The 21,258-nt window shown below is 41.3% G+C and overlaps 2 protein-coding genes across 4 annotated transcripts; one reads left to right on the top strand and one right to left on the bottom strand.

Moving 5' to 3' along the window:
• Positions 1–737: 737 nt before the first annotated feature.
• On the bottom strand, positions 738–12,256 carry ATP5PB (ATP synthase peripheral stalk-membrane subunit b). Its single transcript, XM_010995308.3, has 7 exons — positions 12,106–12,256; positions 11,791–11,827; positions 8,033–8,178; positions 6,091–6,254; positions 5,578–5,703; positions 2,075–2,254; positions 738–1,161 (listed from the first exon to the last, which is right to left on the bottom strand). The coding sequence occupies exons 1-7, from the start codon at positions 12,143–12,145 to the stop codon at positions 1,084–1,086; spliced, it is 771 nt and encodes a 256-aa protein (XP_010993610.1). The 5' UTR covers positions 12,146–12,256; the 3' UTR covers positions 738–1,083.
• Positions 12,257–12,309: 53 nt separating this feature from the next.
• On the top strand, positions 12,310–20,704 carry WDR77 (WD repeat domain 77). 3 transcript variants are annotated; one of them, XM_031457800.2, is made up of 11 exons: positions 12,325–12,625; positions 12,875–13,060; positions 14,060–14,201; positions 14,499–14,548; positions 16,902–16,972; positions 17,112–17,166; positions 17,635–17,706; positions 18,286–18,394; positions 18,927–18,995; positions 19,598–19,673; positions 19,717–20,704. In XM_031457800.2, the coding sequence occupies exons 1-11, from the start codon at positions 12,511–12,513 to the stop codon at positions 19,789–19,791; spliced, it is 1,020 nt and encodes a 339-aa protein (XP_031313660.1). In that variant the 5' UTR covers positions 12,325–12,510; the 3' UTR covers positions 19,792–20,704. The 3 variants fall into 3 exon arrangements, with proteins under 3 accessions (XP_010993612.1, XP_031313660.1, XP_010993611.1); XM_010995310.3 differs by having other exon boundaries at positions 12,310–12,625; positions 19,598–20,704; XM_010995309.3 differs by having other exon boundaries at positions 12,330–12,625; positions 17,632–17,706; positions 19,598–20,704.
• The last annotated feature ends 554 nt before the right edge of the window (positions 20,705–21,258 follow it).

Here is a 21,258-nt window from a genome sequence, read left to right as displayed (position 1 = left end):
ACACTCTCAAAGCACCTTGTGCTAATCTGAATTGTATCACATATTCTTACTGCCTTTCCAGTAGATTTTTTATTCCCTGAAGTAGGAACTTTTATTTCTGTATGACCAGTGCAGGGCTGTGCCTAGCACAACAATCCTTTGTTTAGTGAATAATTTGGAAAAAACTCTGTTGGACCTATCAAAATCTCCCTTAAGTAACATCTTAATAATATGGTCAATATGATTTCTATAGAAGATGAATACATTAGCCATCAATAAATATTGACCCAAATGACTGTTATATAATTAAAATCCCAAGAAGTTACTGAAAATAGCAATTACCCATATGGTACATATTTTCAAATATTTCCTATTTAAGTCCATATGTGTACAAGTAAATCCTTATACAAGTATGCAAAACTGAGAAAATTACATGCAGACAAACCTATGAAAGAGTACAATTTTCTGACTTATCTGCTGGATTCTTAAGAGTGATTTTATGACACAATGAGTCCATCATATTTTCCGTAGACATATTACTAAAATAAAAATAAAGTCAATGATATAACTTGATATATAAGATTTCCTTTAGTTATTTAAAATATACTAAAGAATACTAGAAAGCTTTAAATTTCCCATATCAGCCAGAACTAGCTTATCACTAACAGTCTTATAAACATGATTATCAGTTCAATGACATCTTTAATTTTTACCCATAAATACTGAAATATTTCAGAAAATTATGCAACTGAAAAACCTTGTTTCAATGGTCACTTTATTGCAAGATGGTTGAATTAATTAGAAACTTAAATTATAACTTTATGAATAATCTTCAGTCCAATTTAGTCAAATTTTTATTAAAAGTAAATTGCTTATTCAAAAGTGATCGTGGAATAACTCAAAATGCAGAGCAAGAAGGATAAGAGAAACATATTACTGGCCAATAGATTGTTTTAATTCTCTCGTTATATGAAACTCAAACCTTTCATTTTTAGGAAAGGTAAATTGTAACTTCAGTAGATAGCAATACAGAAGGATTCTGTCACACAGACTAGTTTCCATTTAGTCAATTATTTCTAGCTGTCTCAATTGTGACAGACGCATTTACAAAACCGGCTGTGCTTGAGCCTTCTTTGCAAGGACCTTTAGATCTGCAATGCACTTGGCAATTGTCTCCTTTTCCTGTGATAAGGAAAGAGAAAGCTGGTTAGACCTTTTCAAATCATGGAAGGGTATAAATACTTTAATTCTAAAGGGTACTTCCTATAAGAAGTTGATGTTCCCACAGAATCTCAAAATGGATTACAGGCTTAATATGACAGACTATTAAAAATCATCGAATTATTTAACACAGGGGAGATGCAATCTGTTTTAAACAAATCCAGGAAATTAGTTAAAGTCTTCTGGCTCATAGCTTTTATGAGTGAAACCTGCCTAGAGGTTGAGGCCAGATACTCCTGTAAACACGCGCCACTGCTGCTAGCTTTTATAGCTGAGAGCTGCTGGAAAAAGACCAGCCTAACAAACATAACGTGGTCCTGCACGGCCATGTGGAAAGCGATCAGAAACGCCTAAGCATACTGCATATCTGAGAGAGAAGAAATTCAGTCATAAGTAAATAAATAAAGGACATAAATTTTAAAAAGGAAATAAAATTTAGGTAAATAATAGAAAACATTTCTGTTTAAGACCAATGAACTAAGCAGCTGGAGAGAGGAAAGAGAACGGAAATCATGGAATTAGAAGACAGAAGCAGCTCAGAAATAGACATGTCCAGTCTCTGTTTCACAGAGAAATGAAACATGCTGGTTAATGTTTCCCAAATGATGGAACCTGAACACACGTCTGCCACAACCAGTGTTCTCAATAATCTTTCCACTCTTTTTGACCGATGAGGAGAGAGACCCTTTGGTAACCAGACCCCGAGGAAGGAGGAAACCCACCACAGCAGTTGTGCAGCACCTTCTAGGTGCCCACTACCCGGAAAAATGAACCAGGGTGACCCCAGAGTCACTAGGCTAAAGACTCCTTGCCAGCCACCCCTATCCTGTCAGAGATCTCAGTACAATTCCAGAAGCTTCCAAACACCACGTACCTGCTGTGCAGAGATGCTCTGTACCACGCGCTTCTCCACCCAGTTTATCATGTGCTCTTGTTCCTTTTGACGCAACATATTCTGCACAGCGATGTGATAGTCCAGGCGATTCTTTACCTCCCTGTATACTCTATGCAGCCGTTCCCGGTAAGTAAGCTCCAAAGCCATTGCAATGTTATTCTGAAGCAAAATTCAGAAATGATGAAAACTGTACAGGTAAAGGATCACTTCCATTCTGAGGATTCTGCCAGTTAGAATACCCATCGCTTTCTTGTATTTTGTGCAAAATTCATTTAATATGAATAGGTAACACACACGTGTGGTAAAAAAATCCTAACAGCATGTAGTAAAAATATATTTAAAAGTATACACAGAAAAAATAAGTCTCTTTCAGCCCCCATAAGCTACCATCTTCCTATATTTCTTATATTCCCTCCCAGAAATATTTAATAAACAAAAAAAATATGTATATATACACAGAAAAACATCACTTTTACTAATTATGATACGTAGACCCACCTCAGTTTTAGAAGTTAAATTGGATTCCACTATTTTGGTGTCCCATAACCCATAATTTATTTAACTAAGCTCTATTAATAGATTAGGTTGCTTCCACTTCTTTCAACTACAAGTAATGCTGCTGTATACACTGTATGTCTCTGCACTCAAGTGTGACTACTTGCTGGGTCAAATAACAGCTAATATCTGTTGAGTACCTACTACATTCTAAACACTGTGCGTCATTTCAATTAAGTCTTAAAATCACACCATGGGATAGTCACTATTATTGTATCCATTTTACAGTGAGGAAACTGAGGCAGAAGGTATGGGATTTTCCAAGGGTACAGAGTCAATAAACCCTGAAGCCAAGACCTGAATACAAGGAGTCAGATTACAAAGCCCACGGTCTTAAAGAGCCATTTTAAATTGTGATCAACACTGTCAATTCCACAGAAAAGTCGTACCACTTCATTCTCTCACCAGCAACACAAATGCTTGTTACTCCAAACCCTGACCAGTCGTGTTTATAAAATTTTTACTCTCTGCTAGTCTGATAAGCAGAAAAAAATACCAATTTTAATTGTCATTATTTAAGGAGAAAATTTACATATTAAAAGCCATTTAAGCTTACTTATATCTTTATAAATTGTTCATTGTCCTATGCCTAGTTTTCTACTGGGATGTTGGTCTATCCTAAGGTAACTACCCTTTTGTGTCACATGTAATGCATGTATCTTTCCTTGGCTGTCACTTAACTTTGTCACTTAACTTGTTTATGGTAATTTCTACATGTAAAGTTCAAAATTTTTTATGAGATCAACTTAACAATTTTTCCTCTTACAGTTCCTGAATTTTTTAAAAACTAAAGTATAACTGACATACAATATTCTATTTTCAGGTATACAACATAATGATTCAATATTTGTATATACTAGGAAATGATCACCACAATAAGTCTAGTTAACATCTGTCACCATATAAGTTTCTGGATTTTGTTGTCTCCTGGAAAGACCTTGTCACTCTAAGCATTCTGTATTATTCTTCATGTTCTTTTTCTACTTTTATGGTTGCATTTCTTATTTAAAGATCTTTAATTCACCTGAAGTTTGTATTGGTAAAGGCAAAAAATAGGAAAAGAACTCTACATCTACAAAGATACCTGTTTGGCCTTCCACCGCTAAGCTGAAAAGGCCACCTATCTAAATTGCTTTGTTTTTAGGCCTATATCTAGACCCTCTCATCTGTTGTGCCAATCTTTTTTCTTTTTTTAAATTGAAGTACAGGCAGTTACAATGTGTTGATCTCTGGTGTACAGCACAATGCCCCAGTCATGCATACATATACATATATTCATTTTCATACTTAATCTGACTTCCTACTCACACAGTGTACCATGCTATTTAAAGTCCCTGTGCTTCCTCTTACTCTCCTTCTCACCCACTCCACGTGAGCTACACTGGCTCCTTACTTTCCCTTATCTATACCAAGCAAGCTTCCAGGATTAGGGCCCTTGCAGTTTTTCTTCCCTCTGCCTGGAATCCTGCTTCCTCAGAAACCCACACAGCCTGCACCATCACTGCTTCAGGTCTCTGTTCAGATATCATACTAGAGGCCTTTTTAGACTGCCCAATAAAAACAGTAACTCCTTCCTTCTAAAATCTCCTTTCCTTTCCTTTAACAAGCTCACTAGACTCTATGTACTTCACACCAGATGACATGCACATCTGCTTTTTTTTTCTGTCCTTCTCTCAGCCTCTGGCTAGAAGAGTAGACCCCATGAAGGCATACTTTGTTTTGTTCTCTGCTATATTCCCACCACCCTGTCTCGACCAGAGTCTCTAAACAGAAAGAACTCAAAACAAATCTAATAAATAAGTATTTCATAAATAAAAATTTTAATGATTATCATTTGATTCTTATAAAAAAGCTGCATCTTCAGAAATAGGATTTTGTTTGTCCATACATGTTACCTATTAGGCAAGAAGCAGTCTCCAGTTGTAACTTAAGTATGCTTGGAGAGACGTTTTAAAATTTTCTGAGGATTTAAAACATTTATGTGCTTAAGAATCTTCAGTAGTTCTGCTTTAAAAATCACAGATTTTTGGTAGCTCCTAATAGATGTTCTAATTCCACAGATCTTGGAATGGGTCAAAAACCTGCACCAAAGAAGCCTGATGCACATGGTACTGAGACTACACTAGGAAACGCTGGCCCAGACCCTTAGAATTTCAGATACTTACTTTACATTAGCATCTCATTTCCCATTTCATAGATGCTTCTACAACACAAAATTTCAAAATAAGGGCATCTCACTCTAAATAGGCATAAATTACTGGGCTCAAAGTAACAACTATACTTGAACATGCTCCTAAAGTTGTTTTAGAAACTAAATATTTTACAATCTAATTATGCTTTGACCATGGTAAAAAAGCTCTATTGCCATGTGAATCTGCTTTGTGAATTTGGAGTGTAAGGAGTCAGATTTTCTTACAGCAAGCATGCATGAAATCACAGCATGTATTTCACAGTGAATACCATTTTTAAAATCAGTTATAACTTTTTAAAAAATTTTTTTACTGAAGTGTAGTTGATTTACAATGTTAGTTGCAGGTGTACAGCAAAGCGATTCAGTTATACCTATACACACACACACATATACATACATATACACAACACATATTTCTTTTCAGATTCTTTTCCATTATGTTATTACAAGAAATTGAATACAGTTCCCTGTAATCAAATATAACTTAATGACTGCTTTCCTTTTGTGTGGATCCAAAATGTGTTCTTTTTACAACTTCTACCCTTCCTAGTTTTAGAGTAATTATTCTAATTATTGACAGGTCTTAAATGTCTACATTGCTGTAATTGCCAACCCACCCAAATCTCTTTCCTAAATGAAATATGCTCATTCTACTGAACTATTCCCTATAGGATTCTAAATTTTTCAATGCACACAAACGAGTAACTTCATACCCTTAGAAAGTTCTGAAACCTACCCTCTGGACATCAAAAAGGTAATGGCGTTTCTGAACCAGTGCCTGCTGCGACTTCTCCATATTAATCGCATCCTGAATGCTTTGGATGGAAGCCTGTTTCACCTCTTCTAGTTGGGCAATTTTTTCCTGCAATTATGACATTTACAACAAAGATCAGTGAAAGCACCAAGGATAATAAAAACAGATTCATTTTATGCTTCCTCAAAGTTATAGCCCTCATTTGTGAATACACCCACCCATATGGAGAACTGCACAAATCCTTAATGAGTTGCCCATAATATCTATGCAATATCTTGTTGAATGAACAAAACTAGGGAAAAGCTGGAGAGTCTGGTAGATTTTTAAAAATTTATCTCAAATTAGTTAATTAACATTAATACTAATAATTGTGATCATTATAGGTAGCTTCATTTCCACATGTCCTGCCCCTAACATTCCCATCAAAAGCATCACTTGATGGCTTTGACACTTCTACTATAGTCTAAAATGGGGAATAAGGTTTATGGTTCTTACCTCATTGAGTTTATCAGCAAATTTTCCAATAGAGGCACCATATTTTTTAACTACATAGATAAGCACCCCTATTGTTGATAAGGCAGAGAAGGTCTCTGGAGTTATCACATATATTTCTTTGGACAGGAAATATAAGATAAGCCCAGTTCCAAGCACATAGGGTCCTAAAAGAAAGAAAAGTTACTTTATGATTGATATGCTATGTCTAAAAGGGGAAGATGGAGAGACACTCTGAAGTAACTTTGAAGGCAAAGTTAATAATGATTTTAAATAATCAGATTCAAAGACAGAACACTGGATGAGAGGCAGCATGATAGAGGTGAAAGAACAAGGATCTGGACTCACGGAAATCTGACTCTGCAACTTATAAGACACTGAGCAATACAGATGCTCTCCCAGCTTACTTTCCTCATCTATAAAATGGGAAACAGTACCTTCTTTATAGGGTTGATGAAATTAAAAAATAATGTATATAAAATGTCTAGAACAATTGCTTAACAGGAAGTATTTTACAAAGATGTCAGGCTACTTTAAAAAGTGATTTGTGCAACAAAACATACTACTTATTGAATGAGAACATCGGTCACGGAAAATTTATCCACTCTTGCCTGCTTTCACTGAATAGAAACCTGACACTGGCAAACAAAACAAATACAACAATCAAATGGTATGTACATAAAGAACTAAATAACAGGATTCTCAATTTCTGCAGCACCTTATTACAATGCTTCAAATAGAGCTATCTTTTTCTTTAACCAGGCCATGAATTCTGAAAGGACACAAACCATGATGTACATTTCTTTAGAATTTTTCTCTGTGGCTCACAAGATGCTAGGCAGGGTCAAAGCAGGCCTTTAGGTCAGTAGTTTATGTTTCTGAGCAATACTGATACCAAAGGATCTTAGGCTGTATTATGAGAATAAAAGGGTTACAGTCTCAAATATATTTTACCCAGAGTTTCCCATACAAAGTTTCAACAGCTCACTTAAAAAAAAAAAATCTGCCTTCAATGTATAAATTTTAAATGTGAATTTGCAAAAAAGACCTATCTATCGTATGTAACATTTTTATCACCTATGGAGATCTGAGGACACTAATGTTGCTTGCAGTTTCAGTTAGGGAAATGCTGTTTTAGGTCACGCCCTGGAGAGTTAAAAAAACAAAAACAAAAACAAAAGAAAAATTTTGGTTTCTAATGTTCCATGGTCATAGCAGTATTTGGGTATAGCAAGAAAGGCAGGGGTGTGTAGTAGAAAGAACACTAAACTTAATTGGAGAACCTGGGTTCAAGTCCAATTGTCATTAAAGAGAGGATTAACCTCAGCCAATTCTTTGTTTTCTAGTTCTTCTAGGTAATAAAAATATCTTCATAGACTGTTACATGGATTAAACAACATAAGTGAATGCACACTGCATTATAAAAATGAAAGGTTTCAAAACAGGTTATGCCTTTTTAAAAGGAAAAAAAAACTGATAAATATGGTCGAATTCTTTTTCTCATAATTATATATACAATTTAATATTCTCTGTTGCCTTACCTGGCTTTATTTTAATCCATAGCTCTTTCCATCATTACCTGAAAGTGTATTATACACTTACTTCTTTATTGTCTATCCTAGAATAGAAGGTAAGCTCCATGATGCCAGGCACTTTAGATCACCACTACACGCCTAGAATAATGCCTGGCATAGAGCAGGCATTCAGTAAATTTAGTCTATCAACAAATGGAGACAACAGTATAAATTCAAGTTAAAATCCCAAACAAATTTATTCCAAAGACAAGTTAAAGCAACCAAATCAACTGTTATATTGAATCACTTCCACACTTTACTTTTAAAAACAGCTGACTTGATTTTTCTGGTATGTGGAAGAGGTAAGAGGCCACTAAGTTAACATAAACCATACCATCCAAACATACTATCAACACTGGGCAAATGCTCACCTGTTACACCAGTTTTAGGATAAAGGAACTGGAAGAATTCCTCAGGGATCAGCCCAAAACGAACTTTTCCTCCATATTCAGGAAGAGGTGGCACAGGGGCAAGACTTGGCTGCCCTGTGTGAAAGATCCTTGTTGCCTGCAACACCCTGCAGGTAGCAATTACACAAATTTAAAGCTTGTTCTTTAAAAAGAACACAATGTATGAACAATTGTAGAAAAAACATATAGGGGTGAGACTCAAGGCAGTTTCCCAATGTCTGAATGGAAAGAGAACAGACCAAGAACAGGAAGGTTAGGGTCCAATAATTAGCTATGTGACAAATGGAAATGACTTAAAAGCTGTATGTAACCTTCTATCCAATACTAGAATCCCTTTTGTAAATCTCACAGATCATCTGTCTAGCACTTTGTATGACTACCACTAGCACTAAAATATGTAAGAACACAAACTCTGCAGCCAGATCATCTGGGTTCAAATCCTGATTTATGCTTTTGTAACCTCTGATTTCTCTATGTGAAGTGGGAATAAAGGATATGACCTTATTGGATTGTTGCTGTGAGGGTTAACTGAGTTAAAATATGTAGAGTACACAGAATGGTGCTTAGCATATAGTAAAGTTCTGTGTAAGTGGTTAGCTATTACATGCCCATTGTGTTGGGAACTCCTTGGTGGCAAGAACTTTGACCTTTCTGAATATTCTCTGTGATGGAGTACTAACCAACCACTAAGTGAATCATGCGTTTTCAACGTTGGGTAGCTCTAACTACGTTCATCTTTTGAATTGAACTGCTATGTACATCCTTAAAACCTCTATCCATTGGTTCTCATTTTATTTTTCCACGTAAGATAACGTTCATTTATCTAGGTTAAACATCTCAATTCTCTCACAATCCTGATTGTCCACCACCAGCAGCTTTCTAGTTTTGTTTATAAAAATGAAGTATACAGAACTGAACACAATACTATAAAAATAGCTTGACGAATTCTTTCATTCTACAAATACGTACTGAGAACTTGCTATTGCCATTATTGGGCTAGAACTATTACTATTATTGTGGATTTGTGATCTATTCTTGTCTTAAAATAGCCTAAGATTGCATTTTTAGCAGTTATATTATAGCACACTGGTGTCTCATTAGGATTCTGATAAAATAAAATTCTTTAGCCTTTTTCACACCTGCTGTCAAGCTTAGTCTCCTTCAAATTTTCAGTATGTTTTTGTCCCTCACCTCCCCACTCTATCTCTTACATCCTCACAATGTAAGTTTATAGCATTTCATTGATTTTGGTTCATTGCTTGTCTTCTGAACATTAAGGTATTATTAGCTACCACACAAACTTTTAAAATCTGAGAATCATGTTCAAAATTCTTTCCTTTAAATCAGGGTTTCTCAACCCGAGTGCCACTGACACTATGGACTAACGACAACTCTTCGTTGTGAAAGGCTGTTCTGTATACTGCAGAGTGATGAGCAGTACCCCTGTGGCTTTATACACTAGATGCCAGGAACGTCCCCCCTCTTTCCCAGTGGTGACAACCAAAAACGCCTCCGGGCATTGCCAAATGTCCCTCGGAGGGCAAAACTGTCCCAGGTTGAGACCCACTGATTTAAATACCAGCACTGAAGAACTTGCTTTAGGCGGACACAAATCCTCTCCCTAAACAGCTGACTTAGTTCAAGCCCTCATCTACTCTTGCCTAAACAAGTTAACAACCCAAAACCTGGTTTCTCTGCTTCTCCTCAAGTACCCCTAAAACCCAGCCTCCTCCATGCTGCTTTCTTAATGTTTTAAAATGTAAATTTGACTTTAAAACTCTTCAACAGACTCTCTCCTGCCTACAGAAAACAAACTACTTACTACAGCATATATGGTTCAGTACCTGTCAAATTTTATATCCTCATCTTCTTTTGTTCTACCTCCCAGCCATATGGAACTACTTACAGCTTTTAAAAACAAAACAACAAAAACATGCCTCATGCTGCTCTGTCTGCCTGGTATGCTTTTCACTTAATGACTGCCAAAACCAGTCAGGCTTCAGAACATCTCAAGTATATCCTTATAAAGGCCTCTCCAATCTTGGGCCAACATTCATTCACGCAACAAAACATTAACTGACTTTTCCACTTATATTAGGCACTGGGAGTATAACAATGAGCAGACAAGGTCCCAACCTTCAACATTCTAGTGGGGTGTGGGAAGTGTGAGTGTACAGGCCCACAGACAATTTCAGACAGCTCTAAGTTCCATGAAGGAAAATGGAGAGAGGGAAGGAGATAGGGAGCAATGGAGTGGGAGGAAAGCTTTTTTTGGTAGGAGGTCAGATGACATTTGAGTCAGTGACCTGGGGAAAAGAGAGAAGAGCAAGCACAAAGATCCTGAGGCAACAGTAAAGTTGGCATTTTTCAGAGGAATAGCAAGATCAGTATGGTTGGAGAATGAACTAAAAAGAGAACAGAAGGAGATAAATCAAGAGGTAGAATGGGGTCAATTCATGTTGAACCTTCTGGGTTATGCTAAGTTTGGACTTTATTTCAAGTGGGTTGGGCAGCTCTGGAGGGTTCCGGCGGGAAGGGGGTGAGCAGAACTGTCATAATCCCTATGGCTACTGTGAGAATGGGCTGTAATGGGACAAGAATATAGAGATACTGAAAAAGCCTAGGTGTAAGGTGATGGCAGTTCTAACTCCAGTAGTAGCAGTGGAAGAAGTGGTCAGAGTCTGGATACAATCTGCAGGAGGAGCCTTACTGATGTATTAGACACGGAATGTAAAAGAAAAGGCAAGGATGTTCCTTGTATCTTGTATATGTATTTACTACTTGTGTTGCAATTATTTACTTGTCTGCATGGAATCTTTCTTCTCTGGTATGTTGAAAGCAGCCAATAATAGCCTCAATTTACTGCATATACAAAAATTACTAATTAATTAAAGCCACTTTTTCAAGCCATAGGCTAGTTATCAAGTTTTGCAAGATTAGGACTACATTTGGAAGTAAAAAGAGAAATTCCAAAGAAAACTCACATGTTTTATGAAATAACATTTATAACAAATTCTCACACTGTACTATGTACCGAGCACTATTTTCACAGGAATTAAGTCTCTTCTCATAATCTCTAATGTATGCTGTCTCTATTTTGCAGATAGGGAAATTGAGGTCACAACAGCTTGTAAGTGGAGGAGCCAGGTGTACCCTGTCCTAGCTTTGGGGTCCTCACTGTAAACTACTGCCCTATAGCTGCCTCCTCTCATAGACTGTGTACGAGTTCCACGAAGGCAGGTACTTAACCTTACTCATTTTTGTACCTTTGGTTATGTGGGTGGCAAGATAAATATTTACTGAATCCATGAATACCTTCTCTGATCTGGTAGTAAAAGTTGGAATCTGGGAGGCGGACTAAAAACAACATGGTTCGTTGTTTTATTTAACAAAGCTTGTTCTTGGGTGTGCAATCTAGTGACCCTAATTCGGGCTGTGGCAGCTATGTCCAGCTAAAGGTCACAAGTGAGGGGGCGGGGATTAGAAGACACCAAAACCAATTTCTACTTCAGTTAGACCACTTATTCACTTAATCTTTGTTATTAGATCATAGGGCAGTGTTCCAGGCAGTTCCAGAAACACAAGTGTTTGAGGCTCTAAACGTTCCAAAATTACCTAAAGAAAGGTACTACTGACCTAAAGCTAAGAGCAGATTACCCACAAGTGAAATGGGTGATAAAACAAGGACGAAAAGGAGTCAACAGACCCCTCACACTTACCCTGGACCGAGGAGAGCTGCGTTCTTCAGAGAGGGGGCTGCAAATACACAAGGCGCAGGTCAGCAAGGTCAAGGTGAAATCTGGTTTGCTCCTTCCTCGGTTCCCGCGGAGCCCAATCACTAAGGCCATGCGTCCCTCTTTCCTATCCCCCGAGACTCCACACTCACCTTTGGAGCGGCGCTAACCACTCCCCAGTCAGGCCCAAGACGAGCTGCGCCTTTCTTCACCCCCTTTCCTCCCACCCACTGCACGTAACCCTAGACGCGTCTGTGTGCAATCACTCTGATAGCCCGGACCAGGGTCTACACCACTCACCTGCTGCGGCGGCGGCAGAAAGTACCACCCGGGACAGCATTGTCAGCTAGCGGCCGCACAGCGGTCTCGGCGTCCCAGTGACCCGGACAGGAGAATCTGTCAGGGCCAGAAGCAAGATGGCCGCTTACAAATCCCGCGAGAAGAGAACTGCATGCCCTCTTCCATCAACTTCCGGTCGAATTTTTTTTTCTCGCGATAAGAGGCACGGAGCGCGGAAAGCCTTTTGCCGTAGAAGTGGCCTCCCGAAGGCGGAATGAAATCGTAGAAGCAATTCTCGCGAGATGTAGAGTGACTGTAGCCGGTCCAGAGGGGCGGAGGCCCAGAGAGGAACCACGTGGGGGCTGCGGGAGCTGAGTCTCCGGCAGGTGTCCAGTTTGGGTCTAGGTTGGAGTTGGAACCGTGGAGATGCGAAAGGAAACCCCGCCGCCCCTAGTGCCCCCGGCAGCCCGGGAGTGGAACCTTCCCCCTAATGCGCCGGCCTGTATGGAGCGGCAGTTGGAGGCTGCGCGGTACCGGTCGGGTGAGCCTAGGTCCCGGGCCTGGGAGCTCTCGCACCCCCGCCCCGGGTGCCCCTTCCCGGGACTGAACCTTTCAGTCCGTCCCCGTCCCGCGTGCCTTGACCCCTGCCTCCCGTCGCTAAACTAAATCCCCAACCGTGTCCCCGCGTTCTTGAGCTCAGATCCAGAGCCGGTCGCGGGCTGTTCTGGGCGGTCACCATGGAGACGAGCCCTTCCAGTCCTCTGGCGCTGACAGCTTGTACCTCCCTTAGATGGGGCGCTCCTGCTCGGGGCTTCCAGCCTGAGTGGCCGCTGCTGGGCTGGCTCTCTCTGGCTTTTCAAGGACCCCTGTGCCGCCCCCAACGAAGGCTTTTGCTCCGCTGGAGTCCAGACAGAGGCCGGAGTGGCTGACCTCACTTGGGTGGGGGACAGAGGTATCCTAGTGGCTTCCGATTCAGGTGAGTCACTTTCTTCTCAACCCTACAGGTGAAATGGAGGCTAGGGGTATAGGTCGGGCTCGGCTCAATTTTTAATGCCCCATACTCAGTGCTTGGCGGGGCTTGAGGGAGCTTGAGGGTGTTGGCCCCGAAGGAGAATGCTTCTGTAGGTTGGAAATACCTTTTCCAAGATTCCGAATTGTTTGATAGAAGCTTCTAGCAAAATCCATAACAAAATTAAGAAATGGATTGAAATCATTTTTCTTCTATGCATCCCTTTTGTGCCTCCCCCAACCCAGACCAAGGATCATCTTGATCTTAAAGGTGATGCTGAAGCCAGTCTGTTCTCTTTCCATTTCTTCTCATCTTCTTCTTAAATGTCTTCATTATGCTTTCTTTGTTTTGAATGTCAGGCTTAGCAGTGGAGGCTTTGACATTAAAAAAAAAAATCAAAATATGGGTGTTGGCAGGCATTGCATGGAAAGATAAAAGTAGGACATTAAAGATTGAGCCTCTCTGGCAATTGAGCTTGAACAGTACATATTCAGGGCAACTATGTGGGGGGTTTCTGTACTTAGCCAGTCACTATGGAACATATTTTTGTTGTTCAGTATTTTTTTACGACTCTCTAAGACTTTCAAGTTGTTCAACAAATATTTATTAGTGTCCAAATAACTAGGAAGAGTTAACTGTACTGGACTGTGTGCTACATGGATCATTGTGGAGATTTCATCCTTGTCTCCTGAAAACCTATTTTCCAAAGCTTTCTCACTGGAAGTGGGATAATGGATTTTTCCCTGTCTTTTCCTAGAAGGTTTCCCCACCTAATTGTCTAGACTATTATTAGGAAAACAGTAATGCCAGCATAAAGCCAAATGGCTTGAAATTAGCTAAACCCTCTAACGATGTGGACTTTGCTTTTATAGAATAACTTAATTTGTTAGTTTAGCGACAGTGGACTACTTGAATCCTAGAAGTGAATTGCTGTCTTGGTGTAATCCAAGCTTGTTTCCCCAACAGGTGCTGTTGAGTTGTGGGAGCTGGATGAAAATGAGACACTCATTGTCAGCAAGTTCTGCAAGTATGAGCATGATGACATCGTGTCTACAGTCAGTGTCCTGAGCTCTGGCACACAAGCTGTCAGTGGGAGCAAAGACTTCTGGTGGGTCCCTGCTCTCATTGCTCCTGTCTCTAGGCTTGCTTTGGGTGTCTTTAGTGTCACATTAGCCTCTGTGTGTTACATTACATGTTGCATTAAGTAACATTTTGGGCTCATTATAAGAACCCAGTGACTATGACGTCTATAAGATCTCCTTAGAGAGTTTGCAATCCACTGTAAAAGTAGGCTGCACCAGAAGTCCATAGGATGTGTCAGTTAAAGGAAGTTCTTGTTTGAACACATGTTTTTATGTAGATAGTGTATATCAAAATTAAGTATCTGTGTCCTTTTGCTTCTTAGCATCAAGGTTTGGGACCTTGCTCAGCAGATGGTTCTGAATTCATACCGAGGTGAGTGCATGTTCCTTCCTTTTCAGTCCTGGTTTTGGCTCTTTTGTTTTTATTCTCCCCTAGTGCTCTTTGAACTTTGGTTGGATGTTAGTGATGTCAATTCTTGCTCTCCTGCCTGGTAGTTTTCTTCCAAAACTAGAGTCAGCTTCCAATGTCAATCCTAGCCCTTTTCTTAATTTCCCTATTTCTGATGATGACCTTACCACCTTCTTGGCCATCCTAGGCTCAAGTCCAGTCCTCTCCCACTCCTGTTTCCCACTATCAGTTGGTCCCCAAGTTCTTTGGAGTCTTTTTCCATTTGCCCAATGACCTTCCTTTCCTTTTATCATGTTCCCATTTACTTTCTGGTTTTATCTCACACAAATGGTGGCACTCATCTCACCTCTTCACCTGCAGTCTTTGGTCTTTCGTCGGTTTCTTGTGGCTTGCAGATTAAAATCCCATGTTCAAGTCATGGCACTCAAGCCCTTTGACTGTCACCCCTTCTTCAAGCTTACGGCGCTAGCTAAACTCAATTACAGTAGACCTTTGGTATTCTCCAGGTAAAAACCTGATCCTGGTGAATCTTGAACTTTTGAATATTCATCTCCATAAAATCTTGACTTTTTTGGTAAGAACTATCCCTTTCTAGTAATATTCCTTTTTCAGCTCACTTTCATTAACAGACCTAACAGCTGACTTTATTTTGGGAGCCATGCTTCATGGAGATACCGTATTTTTATGAAGATCATGTCTAGAGCATTAATGGTGGGTGGCTAAGAGGTATAGATGCTAGGTGATCACTGGTTCCCTCAATGGCTACGTGCTTTTCTCTGCCAATTGTAACTTACAAGTGTGTGATTCAGATAGTGTGAAATCAAAGTCACAAACTCATGCATATCCTGGAGCCTCAGGGTCACAGCGTAATGTCAGTGCTCAAAGGCTACTGCACTTGCTTTGTTTCTTAGACATATGATGTTGTCCTAGTCAGTGCTAAATAGCTCTTTCTGAGCACTTGCCCCATTCAGCCTTTTTCATTTGTTCTTTGTGTTTATTCTTATTCCCCCTAGTGATTTCAAATCCCTTAGGGCAAAGGAACCACATTTTTTTTTTTTTTATCTTTTGTACTCCCCCATGGTACTTGTCACAGAACTTTGCTTTTTTTCCAGTGAACAATACATTCCCTTTCATCGTGTTGGCTTTCCATGGATTCTGGGGAAGATGGTTTGAACCTGTCCTTCTGTCTCAGGGCAGAGCCACATTCAAACTATCTCAGAAAGTCTGGTTAAATGACTTTAGGAAAGGTGGTTTCCACAGTCTGTAATTAACAAATAGCTGTGACTGTTAACCTTTTTAACATGTAGCCCTAAAAAATTTTTGAAAACCTGTATTCTTTCACTCATTTTTAAATTGGCATCTAGTTTTAAGTTTAACTAGTTGCAAAGAGGGTAATTTCTGGCCATATCATTTGTTGTACACTTGTTTAAATTAGGTTTGTCAAAATTTTGGATTTGCAGATTTAGCTTATTTAATTTATGTAAAACATCTACCAAATAACCTAACTGTCAGAAGCCATCTGCATTGTTAAGACAGTTGGCCAAGTGAGTGAGAGTTAACTTTCAGTCAGAAAAAGTCTGATTTCATTTTTAAATTCAGATAGCCTTGGGAGATGTCCTAAAGACAACCATTTATCATCTGTTTCAAAGTTCTCATTATTAGACAGAAGAGATAAGTCACGGAACCACTCTTGTGTTTGTGGTGTGGATGAAAAAGGCCAGCCTCTTCATAGAATTTTGCCCAGATGCTCTTTCTTTGGCCCTTAGGAAAAGCTCCTTTTGTTTTATACTTTAGGGTTTTATACTTCTGAGCATTGTACAATGGTAAAGTTTGGGGTGGATGAGAGGAATGGGAGAGGGGTGACCCTGGGAGCAGAGGTAGGAAAGCAGTGCTGGCAGACTTCAGGCAGCTTCTCAATTCAATCTGGAAAGAGAACATTGGAGAAATTTATTCCCTTAAAACTCTCAGTGTTCAGAATGCCCTCAGAAGTCTTTGTCTGTTTACCTGGAGACATGGGTACTGCTATTCTAGGATGTCTTTACTGTAAATTCCTTTACTTTTCTTACTCAGCCTCTAATTTATCTTTCTTGTCTTTACTGATTCATTTTTTTCCCCAAGCCTTTTGAGGTTTTATAGTGCTATCAGCATTTCCCCTGAGGTTTTCTCTAATCCAGAATCTCACGGAATTTGTTCAATTGCATCATGAGACTTGGCCTGTTTCTCACACCCTCCCTCCTATGCCTTAGTAGTATCTGGGCTGCATGATAGTGATGCCTCCAGCTTCTCTGTCATATTTCTCTTTCTCTCTCCCCTACAGCTCACTCTGGGCAGGTCACCTGTGTTACTGCCTCTCCCCACAAGGACTCCATGTTTCTTTCGTGCAGTGAGGTAACATACAGCCTCTTCCCCTTCCCTTCCCACTCCCTAACCACACTCCAAGCCTCTAGGCCAAAGTGTAGTGTGGAGGGCCTCAGGCCAGCAGCTGCTTCTTTGGATGAAGCCCTTTTTCTGTTCCTTCTGCTTCTAGGACAATAGAATTTTACTCTGGGATATCCGCTGTCCCAAGCCAGCATCACAGATAGGTGAGTCTGAGAGCCCGTGGTGGGAGAGTGGTACTGGGAACCCACCTGAAAGAGGCTTTACTTGGCCAGAGTCAAGGTTGCCAAATACTTAGTCACTATGACTGAAATGACAAAAATGATTTCTTTCCCACTGAGGCTTTGCTGATCCCATTTTGTGCAGCGGGTCCCAAGAGGAAGGGCTGGTTTCTGGGTGGACAGTTTACTTTCCATTTCCTGGATGGGCAAGCAGAGAGGCCAGAGTTGTTGTCTTAATGCTTAGAGATTGAAACTTGCCTGTGACGCGTGTCTGGAAAGGGCAGGAGGCTGATGGATAGATGTAAGTTATGAGAGTCAAGGATGAGGACAGGACTGTAGGGTTTGGGAAACCAAATAAAGACGCTCCTGGGATTTAGAGTGATTCCATCTGAGAAGCTTCTTCTCATAGCTGGGCTTGAGTCTCGTTCCAGACCCCTCTTCTCTCCCTAGCAGGCTGCAGTGCCTCTGGCTACCTTCCTACCTCACTGGCTTGGCATCCACAGCAGAGTGAAGTCTTTGTCTTTGGTAAGGCAGCATGTTCAACCGTGTGTTGACTCGGGGAAGGGGAGGATGAGAGGGAGGGTGAACCCCACAGTGCACGAGGCTCTGCTACTTGGGCTCATCGGCACACGTGGGCACTGGATGAATTACACTCATGGAGGTGCGGTGGGGAGGCCGGATGATCCAGAAGTGGTTTTAGTTTATCTTTGGAGACCATAACAGTTTTTGTCCCAGTAGCTTTGACTCCTGATTGCTTTCTGTGGCTCTGGTATTCTGGGCGTGGCTGGACGTCAGTAGACCACAAAGCAAGTGGATTGCTCCATAGGGAATTCCGTTGTATAGTAGGGGCAGTTGTGGTGCTGACGTGGTGATGTGGCTGTGCATATGGTTACATAGTTTGTGGTTAACCTAACAACTGTGTCATCCTTTAATTTAATTTTCACAACCCCCAGATGACTACTAATTCCTACTTTACCAACGAGGAAACTGATGCTCAGAGTGGTTAACTTGTCCATGATTAATGAACTAGCATTCCAGTCCAGGTCTGGCTGAATCCAAAGCCTGTGCTCTTAACTCCCATGACGTATTCCCTCTTTTCTTCAGGTGATGAGAATGGGACTGTCTCCCTTGTGGACACCAAGAATGTAAGCTGTGCCCTCAGCTCAGCTGTGCACTCCCAGTGTGTCACTGGGCTGGTGTTCTCCCCACACAGGTACCGCTTGTCGTCAGGGGCCTGGTAGGTATGGATGGGAACAGTCAGGGAAGGTGTGTATGTTGGCAAAGCTGATTGGGCAATTCCTCAAGCAGGCACTGTTCTAGGTGCGGTTTCAGAATGGGAAGGAGCTCCTAAGACTACAGTCCTTCTTGGCGTTGTGTGGTCTCTGACTGCAGGTGGCTAAAATATGCTCTTTGTTCCTGCTCAACACCCAACATGATTGTTACTGTGGACTTCTGGGAGTGTGTGTTTGGAAAGCCTGTTCTTCTAGGTTGTTACTGAAGCTGCAGGGAGGGACCAGAAGGAATGGTTAGTTGCCAGGATGGCTGTCAACCCTGACTCTTCTCCATTTTTTAATCTTTCCTTGGAACTTGTACTGTAGACTTGAGTGGCAGCCAGACCTTAACCCACGGTGGGGATCAGGCCACTTTCTCTGGTCACTTTAGGGCAGGGCACGGGGGCCGGCCAGCCAGGTTTTGTCTAGGGACCTGGGGGCTTTACCTTTCCCAACCCTTTCCTTTTCTTCTAGTGCCCCCTTCCTGGCCTCCGTCAGTGAAGACTGCTCACTTGCTGTGCTGGACTCAGGCCTTTCTGAGGTGTAAGTGTGACATGGAATCCTGTGATCAGGAATCGGGGAGGGGAGCAGCAGGTGGCTGGGTCCTTTTTCCTCTTCTGAAAAGTACATTGTCTCTTGCAGGGGGACCGGGTGATGGAAGCAGGCTGACTGCTCACTGTCTCCCTGTTGCGGGGGCTGACTCATAACCAGCTCTGTCCCTAAAAGAAGAGAAAAATGGTGGCGGGTGGGATTTCTGAATCTGGTATTCCAGCTGTCTCCCAAAGGGTCAGTCTACCCTTTTTACATAATGAACCACATGCAGGAAATGTAACCTGCTATAGGGTGAAAGGCAGCAGACAGAAGATCTGAATTGTCCTCCCTGCTTTGCCATGATGGGCTGTCTGATCCTGGCCCACATCACTACCCTTGCTCTAGCTATCATTTCTTCCATGGAATCAGGGCACGGGATGGGGTGATGGAGTCTTCTGTGGATAGCTGCACTGCTGCCTTGGTGACTAGGCCTCCTATACATATGGTGAAGCGTGTGTGACACGTTCACAGAATGTACCCCGGTGTGTTGGATCTCTTTCTTCTTTCCCCTCTTGTCTCTTGCCATGCTCATACTTTTCGTTTTTCTCTTCTAGGTTTAGAAGCCGAGCCCACCGAGACTTTGTGAGAGATGCCACTTGGTCCCCGCTCAATCACTCCCTTCTTACCACAGTGGGCTGGGACCATCAGGTCATCCACCACATCTTGCCCACAGAACCTCTTCCGGAGCCTGGACCTAGGAGTGTTGCCGAGTAAATTGAGTTTAAGACAGAAGGCAAATCCCCCATGATTATCTACTCCCTTGGCCCCTGCCCTCCCAGTTGGTGAGACAGCACAGGAGCCTTGCACAGTGTGGTGATGCACCAGATCTGTGCAGTTAATAGGCATTGTCTCAGCCTAGGGGAGGCTCGATTCTGGGGTCCTGTAGTCACAGGGAAGAAAAACTTCCTTGAAGACAGATATGTATGTGTGTCTGAGTGTGTGTAGATACATAGTTTTTGGTGAGGGGGGAATAAAAAATATCTATCCCAAGGCCCAGCTCCCCCCCCCCCCCCAAAAAAAAAGTTGAAAGGTTTTTATGCTTCCCATGTGGCTGTGCATGAGGAATTGGCCGTGTCTGGATGAGGTATGGGATGTGGGCATTGCTGGATTCTTGGAAGCCACTCATAGACTACTCATAAAGATAGGAGCAACTTTATATTTTTTTATAGAGCTTAATTCACTTTTATCATGGGCAGTGCTTCCATTCACAAAAGTCCAGCCCACCTCACTTTGAGGAAGAGCCAGGATACTCAGCACAGTTTTGCATATCTCCTTGCCATTAAACTGAGCCAGAAGTCCAGTTTCTGGCTGAGTAAGAAGTTTGGCTGCTACCTGTGTAATGCCCTCCCCACCTTTCCTCCCCCATGGAACTGTTTGTGTGAGATGAGTCTATTTCCATCACAGATGCCATAGGAAAAAGTTTCCGGATGGTGGCACTTCAGTTAAAAACTGACACAGACTTGCATAGGAATGTGCCACTTTCCCACCCAAAAACAGCCTGGGGCCTGACCTTTTTTTGCCTCTGGCCTCCTGTCTCTGGATATAGGAAGTCTGAATGCTATTTTGGGGCACTCTGAAGATTTTAAATGCAGCATCAGAGAGAATTGGAAGTACTGGTCAGTGAAATAAAAAGTTGAGTCATTATTGGCCTGTCTTTTGAAGCATGTGTGTCATGTGCTTTTAGACATTTGTCACTTCTGTGAGTCATCAGGGTATCAATCTTATAGCCGATTCTGTTTTTGTGTGCTTCCCCAGCGCCCAGAGTAGCTAACTGGACCTCAAGGTAAACATTTGGTTTACACAGGTTGGTGGCTCCTGCCACTTAGAATTCACCAGTTACTGATTGTATTGAAACTAAATACAATCAGTTACGTACTTTCGTGCTTTACAAGTTTAGTTTAGCCAAAATCCCGTGAAACTGGGGCAGTTTTAGGCAGAGTATTTATAAGTAAAGCTGTATTTCACCCTTGCCAAGCATGACCTCTGTTCTCACAATTACCCTCAAGTGAAAACTTGGGCTTTTGTAGTCAGATGGTCTACCTGCCGGATCTGGGGGGAGGTGGGGATGAAGCCTTAACTGTTTTTAAGTGTAACTTCTGGGAAGATAATTGTGTAGATTGGTAGAAACACTTAAGTTCTTCCCAGATGTAAAAGCTTAAAATTTGTCACCACTTAGAACAAGTGAGGTATAGAGGGTAAGGTGGATAGGAATTAA

Source organism: Camelus dromedarius, chromosome 9, assembly GCF_036321535.1.
Source record: "Camelus dromedarius isolate mCamDro1 chromosome 9, mCamDro1.pat, whole genome shotgun sequence".
NCBI classification, from domain to species: Eukaryota; Metazoa; Chordata; class Mammalia; order Artiodactyla; family Camelidae; genus Camelus; species Camelus dromedarius.
This window is presented reverse-complemented; position numbering and strand designations above follow the sequence as displayed.

What these genes read in the sequence shown, in the direction of transcription:
- WDR77 (XM_010995309.3), top strand. Translation starts at nt 12,511, where the DNA reads ATGCGAAAGGAAACCCCGCCGCCCCTAGTGCCCCCGGCAGCCCGGGAG. An exon ending in CCTAGTGGCTTCCGATTCAG is followed by an intron (nt 13,061 to 14,059) that starts GTGAGTCACTTT and finishes TTTCCCCAACAG; the next exon opens with GTGCTGTTGAGTTGTGGGAG. An exon ending in CAAGCCAGCATCACAGATAG is followed by an intron (nt 17,167 to 17,631) that starts GTGAGTCTGAGA and finishes TTCTCTCCCTAG; the next exon opens with CAGGCTGCAGTGCCTCTGGC.
- ATP5PB (XM_010995308.3), bottom strand. Translation starts at nt 12,145, where the DNA reads ATGCTGTCCCGGGTGGTACTTTCTGCCGCCGCCGCAGCAG. An exon ending in TCCTAAAACTGGTGTAACAG is followed by an intron (nt 6,255 to 8,032) that starts GTGAGCATTTGC and finishes TCTTTCTTTTAG; the next exon opens with GACCCTATGTGCTTGGAACT. An exon ending in ACCTTTTTGATGTCCAGAGG is followed by an intron (nt 2,255 to 5,577) that starts GTAGGTTTCAGA and finishes ATTTTGCTTCAG; the next exon opens with AATAACATTGCAATGGCTTT.